Source organism: Coregonus clupeaformis, chromosome 13 (genome assembly GCF_020615455.1).
Source record: "Coregonus clupeaformis isolate EN_2021a chromosome 13, ASM2061545v1, whole genome shotgun sequence".
Taxonomy (NCBI): Eukaryota; Metazoa; Chordata; class Actinopteri; order Salmoniformes; family Salmonidae; genus Coregonus; species Coregonus clupeaformis.
In genome coordinates, this window is record NC_059204.1 from 56,492,554 (window position 1) to 56,512,930 (window position 20,377).

General features: G+C 41.6%; 1 protein-coding gene across 2 annotated transcripts in view; it reads right to left on the reverse strand.

The window, feature by feature from the left end:
- Positions 1-20,377, reverse strand: part of LOC121579949 (connector enhancer of kinase suppressor of ras 2-like) — a 56,837-nt gene that overhangs the window by 12,226 nt on the left and 24,234 nt on the right. The window contains exons 9-14 of one of the 2 annotated variants that reach the window (XM_041894960.2): positions 9,175-9,321; positions 3,814-3,947; positions 3,500-3,714; positions 2,242-2,328; positions 1,068-1,315; positions 630-664 (exon numbers count right to left, since the gene is read on the reverse strand). In XM_041894960.2, the coding sequence (XP_041750894.1) occupies positions 630-664; positions 1,068-1,315; positions 2,242-2,328; positions 3,500-3,714; positions 3,814-3,947; positions 9,175-9,321 (866 nt within the window). The remainder of the gene's footprint in view (positions 1-629; positions 665-1,067; positions 1,316-2,241; positions 2,329-3,499; positions 3,715-3,813; positions 3,948-9,174; positions 9,322-20,377) is intronic. The other variant, XM_041894961.2, reaches the window with a different exon arrangement.

Here is a 20,377-nt window from a genome sequence, read left to right on the forward strand (position 1 = left end):
TTCTCTACTGCCAGACCCACTGTACTATTTTAGAACTACATGGTTGGAGCACCCACTGAACACTGACTATGGGCAAGGTGTTGGGTTGTAGCATCAATTGGAACAAAGCACAGTGTTTCTTAAATAGAACCAGAAAATATGATTTAGGTCAGTGAAAGGTATAGAGGAAATATTGCCTGCTTGGCAACCCTCATGATGTATGTTTAAATGTCATTCCCTTGAGGCCAATTCAATTAAGTTAATCATTTGTAACAACCATATGATGGTATGCAGGATGACAGCAATTTACTTCACTCACGAGTCATTGGTTGAATAAAAATAATTTGTTAAAAAAAGTGGGTATCTAATATAATGTAAATACAATATCAAACATTCACAAGATAAAGTACTGTATCTACCAGTGAAATTTTGATAGTTGATGAAAAGCTTTCAATTTACTGATACCAGTATGATACCAATCAATTTAGAAGGTACACAGCTAGCCTCCATAGTTTAGGCAAAAACCAAGTCCAACACAATTTTTTTAAATCATCAAATATATCCATGTTCCTCACAAATTCATGCCTACATTTTCTGGCCATTGAGCTGGTCTGTCCCCTTAACCCCATGGAGAAGAAATGCTCACTCACCTGTCAGTGTCAGCTCTCAGTGTGTCTCCAGCTCTCTGCGGAAAGGTAAAGAGCAGATTAACGCATCAGAGAGAGAGAGAGAGAAGAGAGAGAGAGAGAGAGAGAGAGAGAGAGAGAGAGAGATCACAGCACACTGTCATCTCAGAGGGTGGCCTGTGTTTCCAGTTGTGACCAGGCAGGCAGATCAGTAGATCAGGGGTAGGAACCATGGGGTGTCTGGGGTTGTGGAAGTTGAGGGGGTATGGGTGGCAGTGTGGCAAACTTCTGACTCACTTATCTAATATTGTGACCTCAAAAAGGCTTTAACCACAAAAGCATAACTGCTCTGTGACACAAATATGTTGAATCTGCATTGCCACTATGTCTGACTGCGTTAATAGCCATATTGTCATTCTTGATGCAGGTTGATAAATAAAAACAGTAGCTGTGCTGACTCACGTGGTACATTGGCACAGTGTTGCTCTCAGGCAGTGAGAAGGACAGGCCCTCTGGGGGTCCTGAGTCCAGTCTAACGGGCGGGGCCAGCATGGATGGGCTGATGGGATAGCTGGGGCTGCTGGGATTGTGGCTCTTCTTGCGGGAACGCCGCCCAGTGTCCCGCTTGCATTCCCGGGAAACATCCGGCTCCTCCTGGATCACCAGGATCTTGTCATCGCTCAGGTAACGTAGCAGGGAGTTGTCTGAGTCTATCAGAGGTCAGGGAAGGAGGGAAAGAGGGGTGCACAGTTGTTTAATTATGAGGCCCAGAGTGCCTATCACATTCAAATGCTTGATGGCAAAACAAACTCTTACCAAAGGTTTAATGAAACATCATTTGAAAGGAAAATAAACTTTCTGAAGATTTCTGATTTGATACTTGTGGTCTGCAGTTGAGTCAAAGTGTGAGCAGCCCTGAGGTAATGTTTAATGTTGTTTCCATAGCCTTAGTCCATTTCCCTTCATTAATCTCATCATCTAACTCACATACCTGCATGTTTCCATAGAAACCAACCTCTGTCACATCTCCTCCCATCAGTGAGGGCAGGCCTCCAACAGTGTGTGGTTTCAGAGCAGATGGAGGCAGATATGTTATCTATAACAGCACTCGCTATTTATAACACAAGTTGTGGGTGTGAGATGCTCTCACTACAGTTCACTCAACATAACTGCTATACATAGTCTCACGAAGCTAAACAACACTGAAATCAGCCACGTGCAAAACAAATATTAGGTTTTCAACTGAATTAATGCCTGACATGAACATGGTGTCTATATTTAGCAGATTGAATCTCCATTTTGTTCAAATAGAAATGTCTGAGCTTCTTGTGATAGCTTCATCTTTCTACAGTGAAGTTTAAAAGGAGTTCTAAATGTGCATTCATGTTTCTGTCAAGATTCCCTGGTGATATGTAAAGTCTAAAGAAACCATTGTGCTCTATGCCAGAACTTGTGGCAGTTCCAGTTAAATTAATAAAAGGTTGCCAAAGAAGCAGATGATTAGTCATGTTGTTGACAGTGGGGACTGATTGGTCCTCATTAGGAGTCTGTACTTTGCAGAAGCAGTGAAGCAAAAGCTATTTCCTTCTCCTTGTCAAGGGGGGACTGAGGAGACTACCTGAACTTAAGGACCCACCTCTGCTACCTCTCTTGTACATATTTGGCTCCTTTGTCTCTGCCATCCAGTTGTAATCCGTTGGCATGGAAACTGGCCTGAGGTCACCTGGAAAGAAGTCCAAGTAGCATGTCAGCTGAGGTGTGAGTGGAGGGAGAGCTAGGAGCTGAGGGGAGAGTGGAGGGAGAGTTAGGAGCTGAGGTGTGAGTGGAGGGAGAGTTAGGAGCTGAGGTGTGAGTGGAGGGAGAGTTCGGAGCTGAGGGAAGAGAAGGGGCTGTCTCCCTGAGAGGGAGAGGAGATGGTGAGAGAGGAGTGGCTGTGTGTGGGTGGATGTCTGCCTGACAGAGGTTAAAGTGCAGGCAGGGCAGTAAGAGGTATAAAAGGAGTAGGTTATAGTATGGGAATCCAGTTGAAAAGAAGTGAGCTTTCGAGTGAAGGGGAAAGGCTTGTTGCACGTGTGTGAATGTGTGAGCATGAGAGAGACTGTGATGGGGCCTTATCATGGCACATGGTGCCTCCACAGACTTGGATGAGCAGAGCGTACCCTGCTTGGAGCCATTATGGACTTGGAAGCAATCCACCGTCACTTCCCTGGCAGGCTGTTAACATGAAAAACACTCCGTCTTGCAGAGCCAAAGGGATTTATCTCTGCACCACTACACACTGTACAATACACGGCAAACTGAGCCTCAACAGAGCCTCAACAGCCATTTCTGTCAGATGGACAGATAGAATACTGTACATTGTCAAGGGCTGGCAAAGACCTCCTTTCCTTGTCTCAGTGTTTGCAGACAGTGTGTCACTCACTAAAGATTCCAGAGTTGTCCCGTGCATTAATGTGAATGAGCTCATCGTGTAAAGTGCAGACAGAGGTGGCATGTAGAATAGTCAGGCTGATCTTAGGTGACATCATCCTGACACTGGCCATCCTACTGCTGCAGTGCTGATGATGATGAAGGGGCAATGACAGGGGATGTCTGACTGTGGGGGTGGGCTGGGCTGTGAGAGGGAGGGGTTTCTGTGAAACATGAATACGCTGGGGTGCATAATAATAATGTCTACTATGCATAGCAATTGCCATGGGGCTTTACTGTACGTTCTCTACATGCCATTTACAGCTGGATACACTATGAGAATGAGCTTAAATGAAGGCAGGAGAGGAGAGCTATCCGCCTCGCCTGGAATTCCACCCTTCAATGCTTCTCTAACATTACACTACTGCCCAGAGGGAAGAGGATGGTTGGTTGGTAGTGCTACCTATCTGGGCTGGGTGACTCACCATGGGTGGGTGTCCTGTCCCTCCGCCGGACCCCCGTGGAGCGACCCCTAGTCTCGTACTCCTGCCCAAGGGCCAGACAGTCCTCCTCCACCAACGTGAAGTACTTGCCCCCATCGTGGTCCAGGTAGAAGCTGGGAGACTCCGAGCCCTTCATACCCATCTTCTCCATGCTGTACTTGCTGATGTCATCGCAGGACATGATGCCTATCTCGTCTCTGTGATTGACAGGTAGGGCATGGAGAAGATCAGGCAGGTGCTACAGGACTAAACAGTACAGTAAACAGTAGCTGTATGTATGGGTTTGGTAGGCTCACCTGTGTCCATAGAGGCCAGAGACTGGGGACAGGATGAAGACGTCATGGCCACTGTCCAGCGTAGAGGACATCTCCAAGGTCCCCATGCTGTTGGGTGGGGTGTTGGAGTCACTGTTGGGACTGGTGGGGATGGGCTGTAGGGACAAGGGTGGAGTCATGTAGACAGCAGGACTGAGCAGGATAGCAGGATGCAGAAGTATTAAACAATTTCCTAAATGCAATCATTTCTAATTCATAGCATTTTATGTCATGCTTCATGAGTAAAATCCTATAGAATAGCATTCTCCATGTTTGAGTTACTGGAGGATTGTGGTGCAATGTTGTGAGCTTGTGTCCTAGTCAGACAGTTCTCGTAGCCCTTTACACACGTACCCATATACAGGTTAAAAATGGCAGATTTGGGCACTGATAAACATCTAAATTGGAACGCAATGGCTGTACAGTAACATGCTATTCATGACGTCAGACCTCAGGCTCTGCACTTCACAGTGCTGTGTGGGTTTTTTGTTGTGTGAGTGAGGAAAATGCTGTAAATTTAAGAGGACTCTACATATTTTGAAAGATTATACGTTGAAGATTATAATAAATACCGCTTTGATGTCATACAAGCAAGCCAAACACCTGCGAGTCCAAATGTGCACTTCACATTTCCATAACATAAAACTCATCTCATATACAGTGTCAACGTTTATGATCACCATGTTTGATCTACAGATACAAGATGACATGGTGTCATACCCTGAACAGAATGAGCCTGTTGGTCTATTGTGACGTCACACGCACCTGAATGCACTTATGACTGAAAGCACTTTATAGTTGAAGACTCTTCTTCAAGTCATATAAGTGCATTGAAATGACTTAGGAAGTGCACACTTTAGCGAGGTGTGTGGCCTCTTGGAGACACCAGTTAGTCCTCTCACGCAAACCCTTGTACCTTTTTTGTTTTATGTTGCACCTATCCCACATTTTCCAGGAATATTCTTATCATGTTACTCAATGTATCAAGAGTATGTTCAGTTTTCTTTATCAACAAATGCGGCGAAAAGTGCAGTAAATGTAAAATGCACATAAAAACAACAGTATAATGTTTAGATTCAGTCTAATAATTTTCCCATAATCTCCAAACATTTCAATTTAGCCCTATCCATATAGGCCAATTCACACGAGAGTAAAGGGTTAACACAGTGGTACATAATAAACACAATGGTAGTGAAAAGGATAGGACGCTTTGTTGAATGAAGGCCATGAGACAGGGAGAGGGATGTGAAGTGGCACACATTAGCAACAGCGATCTCGTCCATAGCAACCGAGAAATTCTTGAGAGGTTTGTTGGCAACTATAGAGGGGATAGCAACAGGACCCCTAGCAACAAGGGATTCTGTGATCATGACTATACATCATTAATGTCAAGATGTGTCAAATATGGTGAGGATGAGCCATCTCTCCCCAGGAGATACACTAGGAAGTCTAACCTACTGTGCTGACTTAACCCTGTGACCAATAACATCTGATTGTAAGGTAATTTTCACAGGACCTTTACCAATGTAAAACAAAAAATGAAATGTTCATATATTTTCCTTTTTCTCTTTCGAGTCTACTTCTACGATGAATTATCATTACTCTGTCATTTTCATTGACCTCATATCAAAGACATCAGAGCCATATTCCTTCCTGATAACAGCGACCTTTGAGTATGACCATGGAGGCTTCAGAACATCTAGAGCTCACTCCTTCTCCAGGACTTGTGTAATTAATAATAAATACCACTCAAAATAAAAATCCATTTTATGTACTTCTTCATTATTAATACATCACCACAAGAAAAGTTAAAATGATGGCGTAAATGTGTTGGCTCAGTGCTGTCAAAAGAAAATACCCGAACTGTTAGATTGTTCATGTCTCTCAGACCAAAGCAGGATTTTTTTTTTTTAAAGAAGCAGTGGGTTATGAATAGGTTAGGAAACAAAAATATATATTCTGGTCTTCTGTAGCTCAGCTGGTAGAGCATGGCACCAGGATAGTGGGTTTGATTCCCGGGACCACCTATATGTAAAATGTATGCACGCATTATTGTAAGTCGCTTTGGATAAAAGCGTCTGCTAAATGGCATTTATAGTGCATTCGGTAAGTATTCAGACCCCTTCCATTTTTCCACATTTTGACCCTTTGCTATGAGACTCGAAAATTGAGCTCAGGTGCATCCTGTTTCCATTGATCATCCTTGAGATGTTTCTACAACTTGATTGGAGTACACCCGTGGTAAATTCAATTGATTGGACATGATTTGGAAAGGCACACACCTGTCTATATAAGGTCCCACAGTTGACAGTGCATGTCAGAGCAAAAACCAAGCCATGAGGTTGAAGGAATTGTCCATAGAGCTCCGAGACAGGATTGTGTCGAGGCACAGATCTGGGGAAGGGTACCAAAAAATGTCTGCAGCATTGAAGGTCCCCAAGAACACAGTGGCCTCCATCATTCTTAAATGGAAGAAGTTTGAAACCACTAAGACTCTTCCTAGAGCTGGCCACCCGGCCAAACTGAGCAATCAGGGGGAGAAGGGACTTGGTCGGGGAGGTGACCAAGAACCCGATGGTCACTATGACAGAGCTCCTGAGTTCCTCTGTGAAGATGGGAGAACCTTCCAGAAGGACAGCCATCTCTGCAGCACTCCACCAATCAGGCCTTTATGTTAGAGTGGCCAGATGGAAGCCACTCCTCAGTAAAAGGTACATGACAGCCCACTTGGAGTTTGCCAAAAGGCACCTAAAGGACTCAGACCATGAAACAAGATTCTCTGGTCTGATGAAACCAAGATTGAACTCTTTGGCCTGAATGCCAAGCGTCACGTCTGGAGGAAACCTGGCACCATCCCTACGGTGATGCATGGTGGTGGCAGCATCATGCTGTGGGGATGTTTTTCAGTGGCAGGGAGACTAGTTAGGATCGAGGGAACGATGAACGGAGCAAAGTACAGAGAGATCCTTGATGAAAACCTGCACCAGAGCGCTCAGGACCTCAGACTGGGGTGAAGGTTCACCTTCCAACAGGACAACGACCCTAAGCACAAAGCCAAGACAATGCCGCAGTGGCTTTAGGACAAGTCTCTGAATGTCCTTGAGTGGCCCATCCAACCTGACAGAGGTTGAGAGGATCTGCAGAGAAGAATGGGAGAACCTCCCCAAATACAGGTGTGCCAAGCTTGTAGCGTCATACCCAAGAAGCCTCAAGGCTGTAATCGCTGCCAAAGGTGCTTCATTAAAGTACTGAGTAAAGGGTCTGAATACTTATGTAAATGTAATTTAAAAAATAAAATATTATGGGGTATTATGTGTAGATTGATGAGGGGGAAAAAAAGTATTTAATCAATTTTAGAGTACGGCTGTAACGTAACAAAATGTGGAAAAAGTCAAGGGGTCTGAATACTTTCCGAATGCACTGTATTATTATAAAAATACACTCCTGTACAAAATAATGATTATAGCTGGTAGTGCTCCCACTATGAGCAACCACATTAACCTCTGCATTAACCTCTGTCCTAGGTTCTGTCTGTGTCCTGTCAGTCTGTGGGCAGCTGACTGAGAGTACTACTGTATGACACTGGATGAACAGATGGCTAGGTTCACTCTTCATTGACTCTTATTCACAATGGGAAACACTGAGTCCTTGATGGGGGTTCACTGAAGACTCATTTCAAATTCATTTCACATTATCTTTGTCCTCTACTACCTGGATTTTCCATATGCTTCTCTGTCATCATCTATTTCGTAAAGAGTTAATTTAATAATAGAACAGGCCTACCCTTTCTCCAAGCCGTGTTGAGCTCCGGTGGTCTGACTTTTTTTGCCTGAAACATCCATCATAAAGTCCTGGGAGACAAAGTCACTAACAGTGTTCGTACCATATGTCAACGGCTCCTACAGTCATACGGCACGCTGTCATTTAACTCTGAGGTGCTTCATTAACCAAACACTGGGTGAATTCTACTGTTTGTGACTGATTGGTAACCTTTGTGTGTATTTGTTTGTTTAACCTGTAAGACTGCCAACAATAACCTCCCTGGAGGGCAATCCAATTCTCTCTTTTTTTCTAATTTATTCAGCCACAATAATGGAGCATAGCTCAAGCAGAACCCTGTTCACTTCAGACTGAAAAACATGCCACCGTGCCAAATAATTAATACATCATTATTTCCATGACATGACTACAGTGCATATGCACACCCTCATCACAGTCCTATATAGGAGCAACCATTCTGGCTTCACATGTTGAGCTATGATGATGATGATGTGCTGATTATCTGAACATCACTGCAGATGCCAAAGACACGTAACCACAGAAACGGTCCTGGGCATCATCAAGGCAAACCCATGCAGCATGAAAATGAGTAAGCCTAGTGCAGAGCTAAAAATAGCTCTCACACAGTCCAGGGCTCCCAAAGAAAAACCATCCAGGCAGTAATGATGTAAACCCCCAACCCCCTCTACCCTCATCCTCCCCAGCTAGCGTTCTGTCTTTGTTCCTCCTCCTCAGGCAGCCCCTGTTTCCCCCAGCCAGTCCCCCATACTGTACTGTCTGTACTACATCCACACTGAGCAACACAATGGATTCACCATCTCCGTCACTGACGCTCCACCAATGATGTATATAAACCCTGGATTGCTGATGCTATGTATTGGCCGATGAAAGGCTTTGAAGCCACCGGTCAGCCATATTGGCTTTCCCCAGAAGAAGCAGTCCTCTATAGGAATGAATGGAATTCTACAGTATTTCAATTAAATGTTTTGAGTACAAAATTACATGTATTTAGTATTTTTTGTTGTTGTAGAGAGGACAGTAACATTAGAACTTTCAAAAAATTATACTTTAAGGAAAATGTTTTTATACATTTAAAATGTGTATGTTTAGCTCACATTTAAAATGATGCATTAAGGTGTCTGTAATAGAATAAACCTGGCAAAAACAAGTGTAAATATTAATGAATGCATTTCTATAGCTTCCGATTTTTTTGTTTTTCAACAGTGCCCAGATTGAGGTGCGGTGGCTTCAAAACAGCGCCCCCTGTCAGTCATCTAGTGTATATATAAATCATTACACTCACACAATCCATTAGAACTCAATTAAAGGGGTGACCAGGTATGAGGTACAAGTTAAGTGCTTATTCACAGATAATAAACCTTTAATTCATGATGTATCATAATCTAATTTATTAACATTGTGTCACTCATAAGGAGCTACTAGGCCAGTTGGTCATTATCAACAATGAGCAGATGAATTGGTGAAATAAGTGCTATTCTTATCTACCAGAAGGAATCCTAAACAGATATCCAAACAAAACGTATCACATCATAACATAATTACCTGGAGTGCAAGGGGTTTCCATCGTACATTCTTGAGCAGGGCAGGGGCAGATGTGAGAGTGTTCTGAGGTCTCTTCTTCAGGGTGAGGATGACTCCATTGGGGTCTTCTCTGAGGGCATTCACCAGGTTCCTCAGCTGCCAGCCCACCTGCACAGATACGCCACAGTGGAGAGAGACAATACAACACTCTCAGTAAGGCTGAAGAAATACTTAACCAATCATGACAATAGAGCTAGTAAATTACTGTAGCTACTATGGTTCTGAACATCTCCTCAACCAACTATGAAACACCGGAGATAATGACGTTGAAAACAACTGCACTACCATTCCAATACACTACAGCCCATTCCCACAAATTACAGCGCTTGGATAAGAATGGCGTTTGGCACAAAAACAGTTAACTAAACAGCATGTGCTGGGAAATATTGCATACAATATTGCATACTTATTTATTTTCTTGACTGAACATAACCATTTTCAAAATTCTGTCCCATCTGTTGTACAACGTTATACAACGTTTAACAGAAGTTAAAACAGACTGATAGTGTTGCACCTCGTGTCGACCTATAATGCATCGCAAAGCATCAGCACCATGCCCAACTGGGCTCTGACCCGCAACAGACCGTGTGCAGCTGTGCTACAGTGAGCTTGGTTCTGCTGATGGCGGTGTGCTCCCAGGCAGGCTCCAGTAGAGGCAGGGGAGCAGAGAAAGCAGGTCACCTCCCTCTCCCTTCCTCCCTCTCTACGCCACGCTGAGCTGAGCACCTCTCTCGCTCTCTCTACCTCTGTGCTCTGTAGAGTGCCAATGTTAATAATGCAACTTATCTGTAAACAGGTTACATTATTCAACTAAGGGACTGGCATGGCGACATAGTCAAACTATAAAAAGACCAACACACACACATTACTGTTTGGCCAAGACACTGTCTCTGTGTTCACAACAGCTTCTATGCCGACTGGCAACGGCCCATTTCACTCCCACAAAGACTACAAACATCGCCTGTCTTAAAAAGACACAGACAGACACAATTACTGTTCATACAGTATAATACACACACATACTGTATATACATGCAGATGCATCATTTGATTCCTTGGAAGTTGTGGGAACGTATGTTTTAGGTTTCACATTGGTTGTGGTGAACAAAGCCATATGTTTTTCTTATCGGTAAAACTGAACGTTTGATGAAAATCTAACCTGTTCTGGGAACATTTATTTTTAGGTTGCAGTGAGGTTCTTCGAAAGTTTTACTCTGGTTCCTTGAAAGTTTTCCAGGGAGGTTTTATTACCACTCTGAGAATGGAAATTGTAGGTTATTTTGAGTTTTTTTTTAATAACTTCCTTAAAACGTTAACTGAATGTTTTAGTAAGATTTGTAATAACACTGCTAGCTTATTTTGGGTTTACTTTTTTTGAACTCCAAGCACAGGTAGGACACATGGAAATTAATTTACTTAAGCATTAATTTTTTTATGTGACACGGCATCAGTGAGATTCAAACAAAACCAATGCGTGTGCAACTATTAGGCAAAACAGACAGGGTTGGCTCAGATTGTTGGCAACATGTAAACTATATTTAATCTCCAATGTTTACTGAAAACATAAATACATTTGCACAATGAGCACTTGTTGTCTATCAATTACATCGTTCCAGTTGTTGGTTAACTAGCTAGTGAGTTTAAGCCATATTAGCATAGACATGACATTAGTCAAAACACCTCAAAACAAGACATGGTATCAATAACAACATATAACGAGCTGAAATGAGCCACCTACGATTCCCCACATGGCAGCTTCTAGTCATTGTTGCAAGTTATCTGACTGTTCAGAATCATAACACCACACGGCCTTCTGCCTCATGGATGCGTGCCCATAATTTTTGTGACGTTGTCAGCCAACCCATCTATAATATTCTGTTCTCTATTCATGGAATTAGTCCACAGCGCCACCAGGATGGGATAGCATGCCATGTTTTTTCACGCATTCAAATCTGTTCATTTGAGTCTATTCAAACAGACCCCATTTCAATGGAAACAAGCACTTATTAAGATCAGGTGTGGCCAATTAGTGGGCCTGTTCAACACACCTGAACACACTTAACAAGATAGAGGATAGAGATAGTTTTGTTTGATGCTGAGAACAGAATATATATTTATATGTTCTTAGAATGTTCTCTGAACATTACTAAAGTTTTCTTGTGGTCTTTATGGAAAGTTTTCTTCACGTTCTGAGAATGTATATGCTTTTAAATAACATTCTTAGAATGTTCTCTGAACGTTACTAAAGTTTTCTTGTGTTATGTATGGGTAATTTTCTTAACGTTCTCTGAACAATTTGAGAACATGACATTAAATAGAACCATGAGGAAACCTGATGGAAACGTTATGTGGAAGTACTGAAATTCCCACAGAAGAACATTGTTTCTTAACCTCTTCATCCGAGGTTCCCCATATCCGGTACTCCTCCCGCAATCTCAAACAATGACGTAGATACGGTTTTTAAACATGTATGAATACCTGAATGTTGTACACTACTGGAACGAAAAGCGTCTCAACTGTGAATCTATCTAAACTGTTGTTGCCCAAATGAAATAATATTCAGACTCCAAGCAAATATATAAGCATATAGCAAAACCAGTACTGAATTTTGAAACCGTGCATGCCCATATATTCGTAGACAGATAACTTATTTTTCTTAACCCGGTTGTTGAAATATCCATGTGCGCACCTCATTGTATCACATTAGTTGACTTGCTGCATTACGCACGGTTACGCAGAGCTTCAATTTCGGAGGGAAAACGTAAAGTTTATACAAATATGGCAGGCTCTAGTAAGAAATATACAGTTACAGAAGCGTTAGCAATTGTAACAGATGAAAGTTGGACTCCATGTATCCTATTGACTCTGAATCGGACGATGAGGACCTGCTTAGACCGGACGAACCAGACCCCAATGACGAGAAGGTTATCGTGTACAGGGCCCTACTCAAGCATCAGAAGAGTATGTAATCCCATTGTTATTTATTACTTCTAATACTACTATTACTAATTTATTGTATGAGTACAAAACATACATTCTAAAATATCTATTTGAGTAACTGAAGCTCAACGTAAGTTAGCGCTAGCTTAGCTTATTGGCATCAAACTTCACATAAGTACTCATCAGATATTGGGCTATGGTCCCATAGTGTTTAGGGCCTGCAGCGGCATAAGTCCAATAAAGCATGCCCTATAAAACCTGAAGTTACTCTCAGGCAGAATCAAAACCTCCCAATTTATGCTGTGTTCCAGCTTCATGTACTCTGACACAGTAATACCCACATTAATTATTTCACTTCAAGATACGTGTTACCTTTCTTTTGCTACCAAGATTATGTTTATAGCCCTTGTCGTTTTGGAGATATACTCTATTCATGCATTTTCGAGGCAGGCACTTAAGCCAGGTGCCTAGTGATGAAGAGGTTAACGTTATTGGAACAATTTGAGAACATTCCCAATGTCAAACCAGTTGGAGAACATTCCTAGAACATTACCAACATTTTAATTAAATGTTACCATGTTTGAACTTTTAGGAAATGTTCTGTTAAAGTAATGAAACACCAGTTTAAGTTCCTTAAATGTGCTGAGAATATTCCAAAGCCAAGCAACAATACTGCACCATTCCCAGAATTTGCGGGAAGATTATATGCAAAATAACCTTACGACAACCATGCTCTCACCAAGCTCTAAGAAACATATGGTTCTCAGAAATGTATGTGCTAGCTGGGACAAAGCATGTAATAAGCTAGCTAGCCTCTGGCCCTCAGGACAGTTTTGCCAGTTGTAAGCTTCTATTGGACGTTTGCCAAGGCATGTGACAGTTCAGTTTAATATATGAAAGTTAATTGGCACATCCACTGTCTCGTGTTTCTGGACACAGCGTCATGTCATAAAATGTGTAATCTATGTGATTGGTTGATCATACAGTAAAATAGTTTTATTTTATACACAGTAAAACAGGCTACCGCAACCACAACTTATTAATTAAATACAGGTGTGCCAAGCTTGTAGCGTCATACCTAAAAAGACTCGAGGCTGTAATCGCTGCCAAAGGTGATTCAACAAAGTACTGAGTAAAGGGTCTGAACACTTATGTAAATGTTATATTTCCTGTTTTTTTTTAATACATTTGCAAAAATGTATAAAAACCTGTTTTTGCTTTGACATTTTGGGTATTGTGTGTAGATTGATGAGGGGAAAAAACATTTAATCAATTTTAGAATAAGTCTGCAATGTAACAAAATGTGGAACAAGTCAAGGGGTCTGAATACTTTCCAAATGCACTGTGTATGGACACACAGGCTTTGTTTAATGCCAGTGTCTGGTCATTGGTAAAAATAGAAAATAATAAAGGGCCAAGTGAGCTGCCCTGCGGTATACTAACTTTATATGTTTAACATTAGAGAAGCTTCCAATAAAGAAAACACTCAGTGTTCTATTAGATAGATACTGTAGCTCTGAATCCACGATATGGCAGAGATTGAAAAATATATGAAAGTTAATTGGCACATCAACTGTCTCGTGTTTCTGGACACATCGTCATGTCATAAAATGTGTAATCTATGTGATTGGTTGATCATACAGTAAAATCGTTTTCTTTTATACACAGTAAAACAGGCTACCGCAACCACAACTTATTAGTGTGTCTTTGTTTGGGTAGGAGGAACTACTGTGCCCTTTATCTTTTAAAAATATATCACAAATGTGCAATTAGGCCTACTAGAAATGGTCCCCTACCGAGCTAGGACACTGCCCCTGCTCAGTATGACAACATCACAAGTGGCCTGATTAATGCATCCACCATGGTGACACCAACCAAAACAAATTACAGAAAATGCCACAGTCCTCCCAATCCATTGTTTATAGTAGTTGATAGTTTATTACCTCCTGCCTGCTGTTTTCATGCTGAATCTCCATTTCCACTAGAATCCTATTTACTGGACTATAAATAGCCTGGAGGGCCTCTGTAGTAACGACAAGGAGAAACCTACACAGACCTACACATACCTCATGCAATGTAAAGTGACACAAACAGTAGGTCGTGACCTCTAAAGCTGCCACTGTTTCATCAGTGGATGATGTGGCTACTGTGGCTTCTGTGCATGTGTGCTGAGTGTTAGCATGGTGCAGGTCCACACAATGTTGGGCAAGCAAATATGCCACAGTGCCAGAAATGGATGAACAATGATGAGGATAAACAAACGTACTTCTGGCAAAAATATACTTTTTGGAATGAATGCTAGAAGGAACGCTGAATGCTGCAAAGCTTAGATTTTTATTAGATTTTTGATTAGGATCCCCATCAGCCAACGCCAATGGCGACAGCTAGTCTTAATGGGGTCCGACACATTACGAAAAATACATTACAGACAAAATACTTTACAATTGACATACATTTAAAAACATTAACATGTAGTGTGTGTGTGTGTGTGTGCATCTATCAGTTACACATACATGTCAGTACATACACACAAGAAGGTCACATGGGGGAGAGGCGTTGTGCTGTGAGGTGTTGCTTTATTAGTTTTTTGAAACCAGGGTTTCTGTTCACTTGCGCTCTATGAGATGGAAGGGACTTCCATGCAATCATGGCTCTGTATAATACTGTAAGTTTCCTTGAATTTGTTCTGGACCTGGGGACTGTGAAAAGACCCCTGGTGGCATGTCTGATGGAGTAAGTGTGTTTGTCAGTACTGTGTGTAAGTTGACTATGCAAACAATTTGGAATTTCCAACACATTAATGTTTCTTATAAAAACAAAAAGTGATGCAGTCAGTCTTTCCTCAACTCTTAGCCAAGAGAGACTGGCGTGTACAGTATTAATACAGTATTAACCCTCTGATTACAATAAAGAGCAAATAATCTGTTCTGGGCCGGCTGCAGCTTAACTAGGTCCTTCTTTGCAGCATTTGACCATTTAACTGGACAATAATCAAGATAAAACTAACTTGCTTTGTGGAGTGTGGTGTCAAAGAAGCAGAGCATCTCTTTATCACGGTCAGACCACTCCCAATCTTTACAACCATTACATCAATATGTTTTGACCATGACAGTTTACAATCTAAGGTAACACCAAGTAATTTAGTCTCCTCAACTTGCTCAACAGCCACACCATTCATTACCAGATTCAGCTGAGGTCTAGAACTTAGGGAATTATTTGTACTAAATACAATGCTCTTAGTTTAGATATGTTCAGGACCAGTTTATTGCTGGTCACCCATTCTAAAACTGACAGCAACTCTTTGTTTAGGGTTGCAGTGATTTCACAGGCTGTGTTGCTGACACGTATAGGGTGCTGACACGTATTGAATCATCAGCATACAGTGCATTTGGAAAATATTCAGACCCCTTCACTTTTTCCACATGTTGTTACGTTACAGCCTTATTCTGAAATTGATTAAATTAAAACATTTCCTCATCAATCTACACACAATACCTCATAATGACAAAGTGAAAACTGTTTTTTAGACATTTCTGCAAATGTATTAAAAATTAAAAACATAAATACCTTATTTACATAACTATCCAGACCCTTTGCTATGAGACTCAAAATTGAGCTCAGGTGCATCCTGTTTCCATTGATCATCCTTGAGATGTTTCTACAACTTGATTGGAGTCAGGGAGGTGACCAAGAACCTGATGGTCACTCTGACAGAGCTCCAGAGTTCCTCTGTGGAGATGGGAGAACCTTCCAGAAGGACAACCATCTCTGCTGCACTCCACCAATCAGGCCTTTATGGTAGAGTGGCCAGACGGAAGCCACTCCTCAGTAAAAGGCACATGACAGCCCGCTTGGAGTTTGCCAAAAAGCACCTATTGGACTCTCAGACCATGAGAAACAAGATTCTCTGGTCTGATGAAACCAAGATTGAACTCTTTGTCCTGAATGCCAAGCATCACGGCTGGTGGAAATCTGGCAGCATCCCTAGGGTGAAGCATGGTGGTGGCAGCATCATGCTGCGGGGATGTTTTTCAGCAGCAGGGACTGGGAGACTAGTCAGGATCAAGGGAAAGATGAACGGAGCAAAGTACAGAGAGATCCTTGATGAAAACCTGCTCCAGAGCGCTCAGGACCTCAGATTGGGGCAAATGTACACCTTCCAACAGGACAATGACCCTAAGCACACAGCCAAGACAATGCAGGAGTGGCTTCGGGACAAGTCTCTGAATGTCCTTGAGTGGCCCAGTCAGAGCCCAGACTATCTCCGGAGAGACCTGAAAATAGCTGTGCAGCGACTCTCTCCATCCAACCTGACAGAGCTTGAGAGGATCTGCAGAGAATAATGGGAGACACTCCCCAAATACAGGTGTGCCAAGCTTGTAGCTTCATACCCAAAAAGACTTGAGGCTGTAATCGCTGCCAAAGGTGCTTCAACAAAGTACTGAGTAAAGGGTCTGAACACTTATGTAAATGTGATATTTCCGGGGTTTGTTTTATACATTTGCAAAAATTTATAAAAACCTGTTTTTGTTTTGCCATTTTGGGTATTGTGTGTAGATTGATGAGGGGAAAAAATCAATTTTAGAATAAGTCTGTAATGTAACAAAATGTGGAACAAGTCAAGGGGTCTGAATACTTTCCAAATGCACTGTGTATGGACACACAGGCTTTGTTTAATGCCAGTGTCTGGTCATTGGTAAAAATAGAAAATAATAAAGGGCCAAGTGAGCTGCCCTGTGTTACACTAACTTTATATGTTTAACATTAGAGAAGCTTCCAATAAAGAAAACACTCAGTGTTCTATTAGATAGATACTGTAGCTCTGAATCCACGATATGGCAGAGATTGAAAAATAATAACACATTAAGTTTTTTTTTTTTAACTGGTGAAGGTCAATAATATCAAAGGCTGCACTGAAATCTAACAGTACAGCTCCCACCATCTTATTATACATTTATTTCAACCAATCATCAGTCATTTGTGTCAGTGCAGTACATGTTGAGTGCCCTTCTCTATAAGCATGCTGAAAGTCTGTTGTTAATTTGTTTACAGCAAAATAGCATTGTATTTGGTCAAACACCATTGTTTCCAACAATTTGCTAAGAACTGGCAGCAAGCTGATAGGTCGGCTGTTGGAACCAGTAACGGCCTCTTTACCATTCTTGGGTAGCGGATTGACTTTTGCTTCCCTCCAGGCCTGAGGACAAACACTTTTTTCTAGGCCCAGATTAATGATATGACAGATAGGAGTGGCTATAGAGTCAGCTATTATCTTCAGTAGATTTCCATCTAAGTTGTCAATGCCAGGAGGTTTGTCATTATTAATCGATAACAAAACCAAAAAAACACCTCTCCCACACTAACTTTACAACATTTTAACTTACAATGCTTTTCTTTCATTTTTAGTTTTTTTTATGCATGAATGCGATGGCTAACTGTTCGTTGTTGGCATTTCCTGCCTAAGATTGTCCACTTTGCCGATTGAAGTAATCATGAAAATAATTGGTAACATCAAATGGTTTTTTAATAAATAAGCCATCTGATTCGACGAAAGATGGAGTTGAATTTGTGTTTCTGCCCATAGTTTTTCCCCCATCATTCTTTATATCATTGATCTTGGCTTCTTCTTCTTCTTTTTGTTGAGTTTAGTCACATCATTTCTCAATTTGCAGTAAGTCAGCCAGTCAGATGTTCAGCCAGACTTATTAGCCACTCCTTTTGCCCCATCTCCTCCAACCATACAATTTTCAATTCCTCATCAATCCATTGAGCCTTAACAGTTCTTAACTGGTGCATGTTTATCAATAATTGGAAGAAGCAATTTAATAAATTCATCAAGTGTAGTGTCTGGATGTTCCTTATTAATCACATCAGACCAACAAATATTTTTTACATCATCCACAAAATATTTTGTGTGATAAACTATTTTAGGCCCATCTTTTGGAACCTTGGCTTTCCTGGATATAGCCACTATATTGTAATCACTACATCCAATGGGTACGGATACAGCTTTAGAACAAAGTTCTACAGTATTAGTAAAGATGTGATCAATATATGTGGATGATATAGTTCCTGTAGTGTTTGTAAACACCCTGGTAGGTTGATTAATAACCTGAACCAGATTGCAGGCACTGGTTACAGTGAGAAGCTTCCTCTTGAGCAGACGGCTTGATGAAAACCAGCCAATATTCAAGTCCCCAAGAAAGTAGACCTCTGTTTACATCACATACACTATCAAGCATTTCACACACATTATTTAGATACTGACTGTTAGCACTTGGTGGCCTATAGAAGCAGCCTAAAATAATAGGCTTTAGATGAGGCAGATGAACCTGCAACCACAACACTTCAATAACACTTGACATGAGAGGGATATGGCTCTGAATATATACAGCAACATTCCTGTCTCTTCTGTAGATGTTATATCCTTGTATTGATACTGCTGTATCAAAGGAATTATCTAAGTCTCAGAAATGGCTAATATCTTAATGTTATTATTTTTTAAGGCTACATATATTAATATGGGCTATTTTTTGCCCTTTCCTGGATAGCTTATCAGAGATAGACATAATATTGAAAATAACAAACAAAGCAAGAAAAAACATTATTCAGGAGTCCATCAATCAGTTGGTTTGTGTAAGTGTGTGTGTGCTGCGGGATTGATGATACAAACCTACAGGCTTGGCTCTCTCATCCTTTCCAGGCTTTTAAGCAATGTCCCCACACGCTCTGGCAGCTTTCATGGCTGGGATAAGTTATTTCCTCTTCTGGCGCACAGCTTCAGGATAGTCCTTGTTGAGGAAGATGTACGTTCCTCTCAAGTTCTTGGCTCTTTCAGAACAGCTACCTTGTTCTTGAACCTCAGGAACTTGACCACTATTGGCCTGGGTGTGCGTGCTCCACTTCAATCTTGCTGTGGTCCATCTTCAGTTTCTCATTGATCATTTCCCTCACTTTATCCTCAGTCTCCATTCAGGTCTCGTGGAGATTCTGCGATTCTGTCCACAACAGTGTTGTTCCGCCTTGATTGTCCCTCGAGATAATCTGAGTTCTCCGTCATTGTTATCATGGATTCACATACTTAACGGCTGTCCTCTCTCAATGATTTACAGATTGCTGTCATCTTGCTGTTCTCCTTTTTAAACTCATCGAGCTGACCCTGGTAGAACTGCAAACTGTTCTTCAGGTCCTGGACCTCTCTGGTCAGATCGTCCATTCTTTTATTAGTTGACTCCACCAGTATTTGGACACAACACTTTTTGTTTGTTTAAAAGTTCCTTCACCTGTGATAGAGAGACACCACTGTCCTCAGTGGTACTCCCACCGGCTTTGGTCTTTGTCATGGTAGCAATGTAGGCTACGCTGTTACTCCTCACAGTTCCAGACCGGGCAGGTCGCAGGGCAGATGGAAACAGCAATAAACAGCAGGGATTCAAATAGTCACGCTCCCGGGACAATCCGTGGTCCTAGCCACAAGGCCAGTAGGCAGTGGCCAGTGTACAAGCTGCTAAGGAAACCTGGCTAGCTTGATAGCTAGCAAATGTTAGTTAGAAGCTACTGTAGGATAGCATCTGCCCCAACAAGGCTACTTCTCTGGAGCGAAATAGATATGCTATTGTTCCTTGTAATACAGTGAACGTCCCACACCTTAATGTGATGTTATATGTTGGCAATTGTTTGAAAATAAATCAGTTAATTCATAGTTATTTTACAAAAGAAAGCCACAAGAAAGAAATGTGTTTCAATGCATCTACTAAAGAGGAGAAAATATTGATGTAGATAACTTGATAAACCATGAACAGGGTATCTATTGGTGAATATAGAGGAGTGATTTGACTGTCCTTTTTGCTGTTTAAGAGATCAGGTCAGATTAAATGGATTGTCCAGTCCTGCCAACCCCTGTGGGTTAAATGAACCGACTTGGTTACATTGGGAACTAAAAGCTCATTATCAATTAATGACTAACCAGTCCCCTGTAACCAGTCCCCTGTATCCTTACAAGTACATTACATCCCTAACTACCAGATACTAAATGATTAATTGAGGACTAATTAGGTACTAGGAAGCACTAAATAAGCACCTTGTACTTGGCTTCCAAAGGCAAAGCGTTTAGTCCCCAGACAGGCTGGGCTGGAGGAGTATAGAGTCTAGGAAAGCAGACGTTTCTCATTCATGATGGCTGACCTTTCCTGACCCAGACTGAACAGTGTGTCTTTCCCAGACA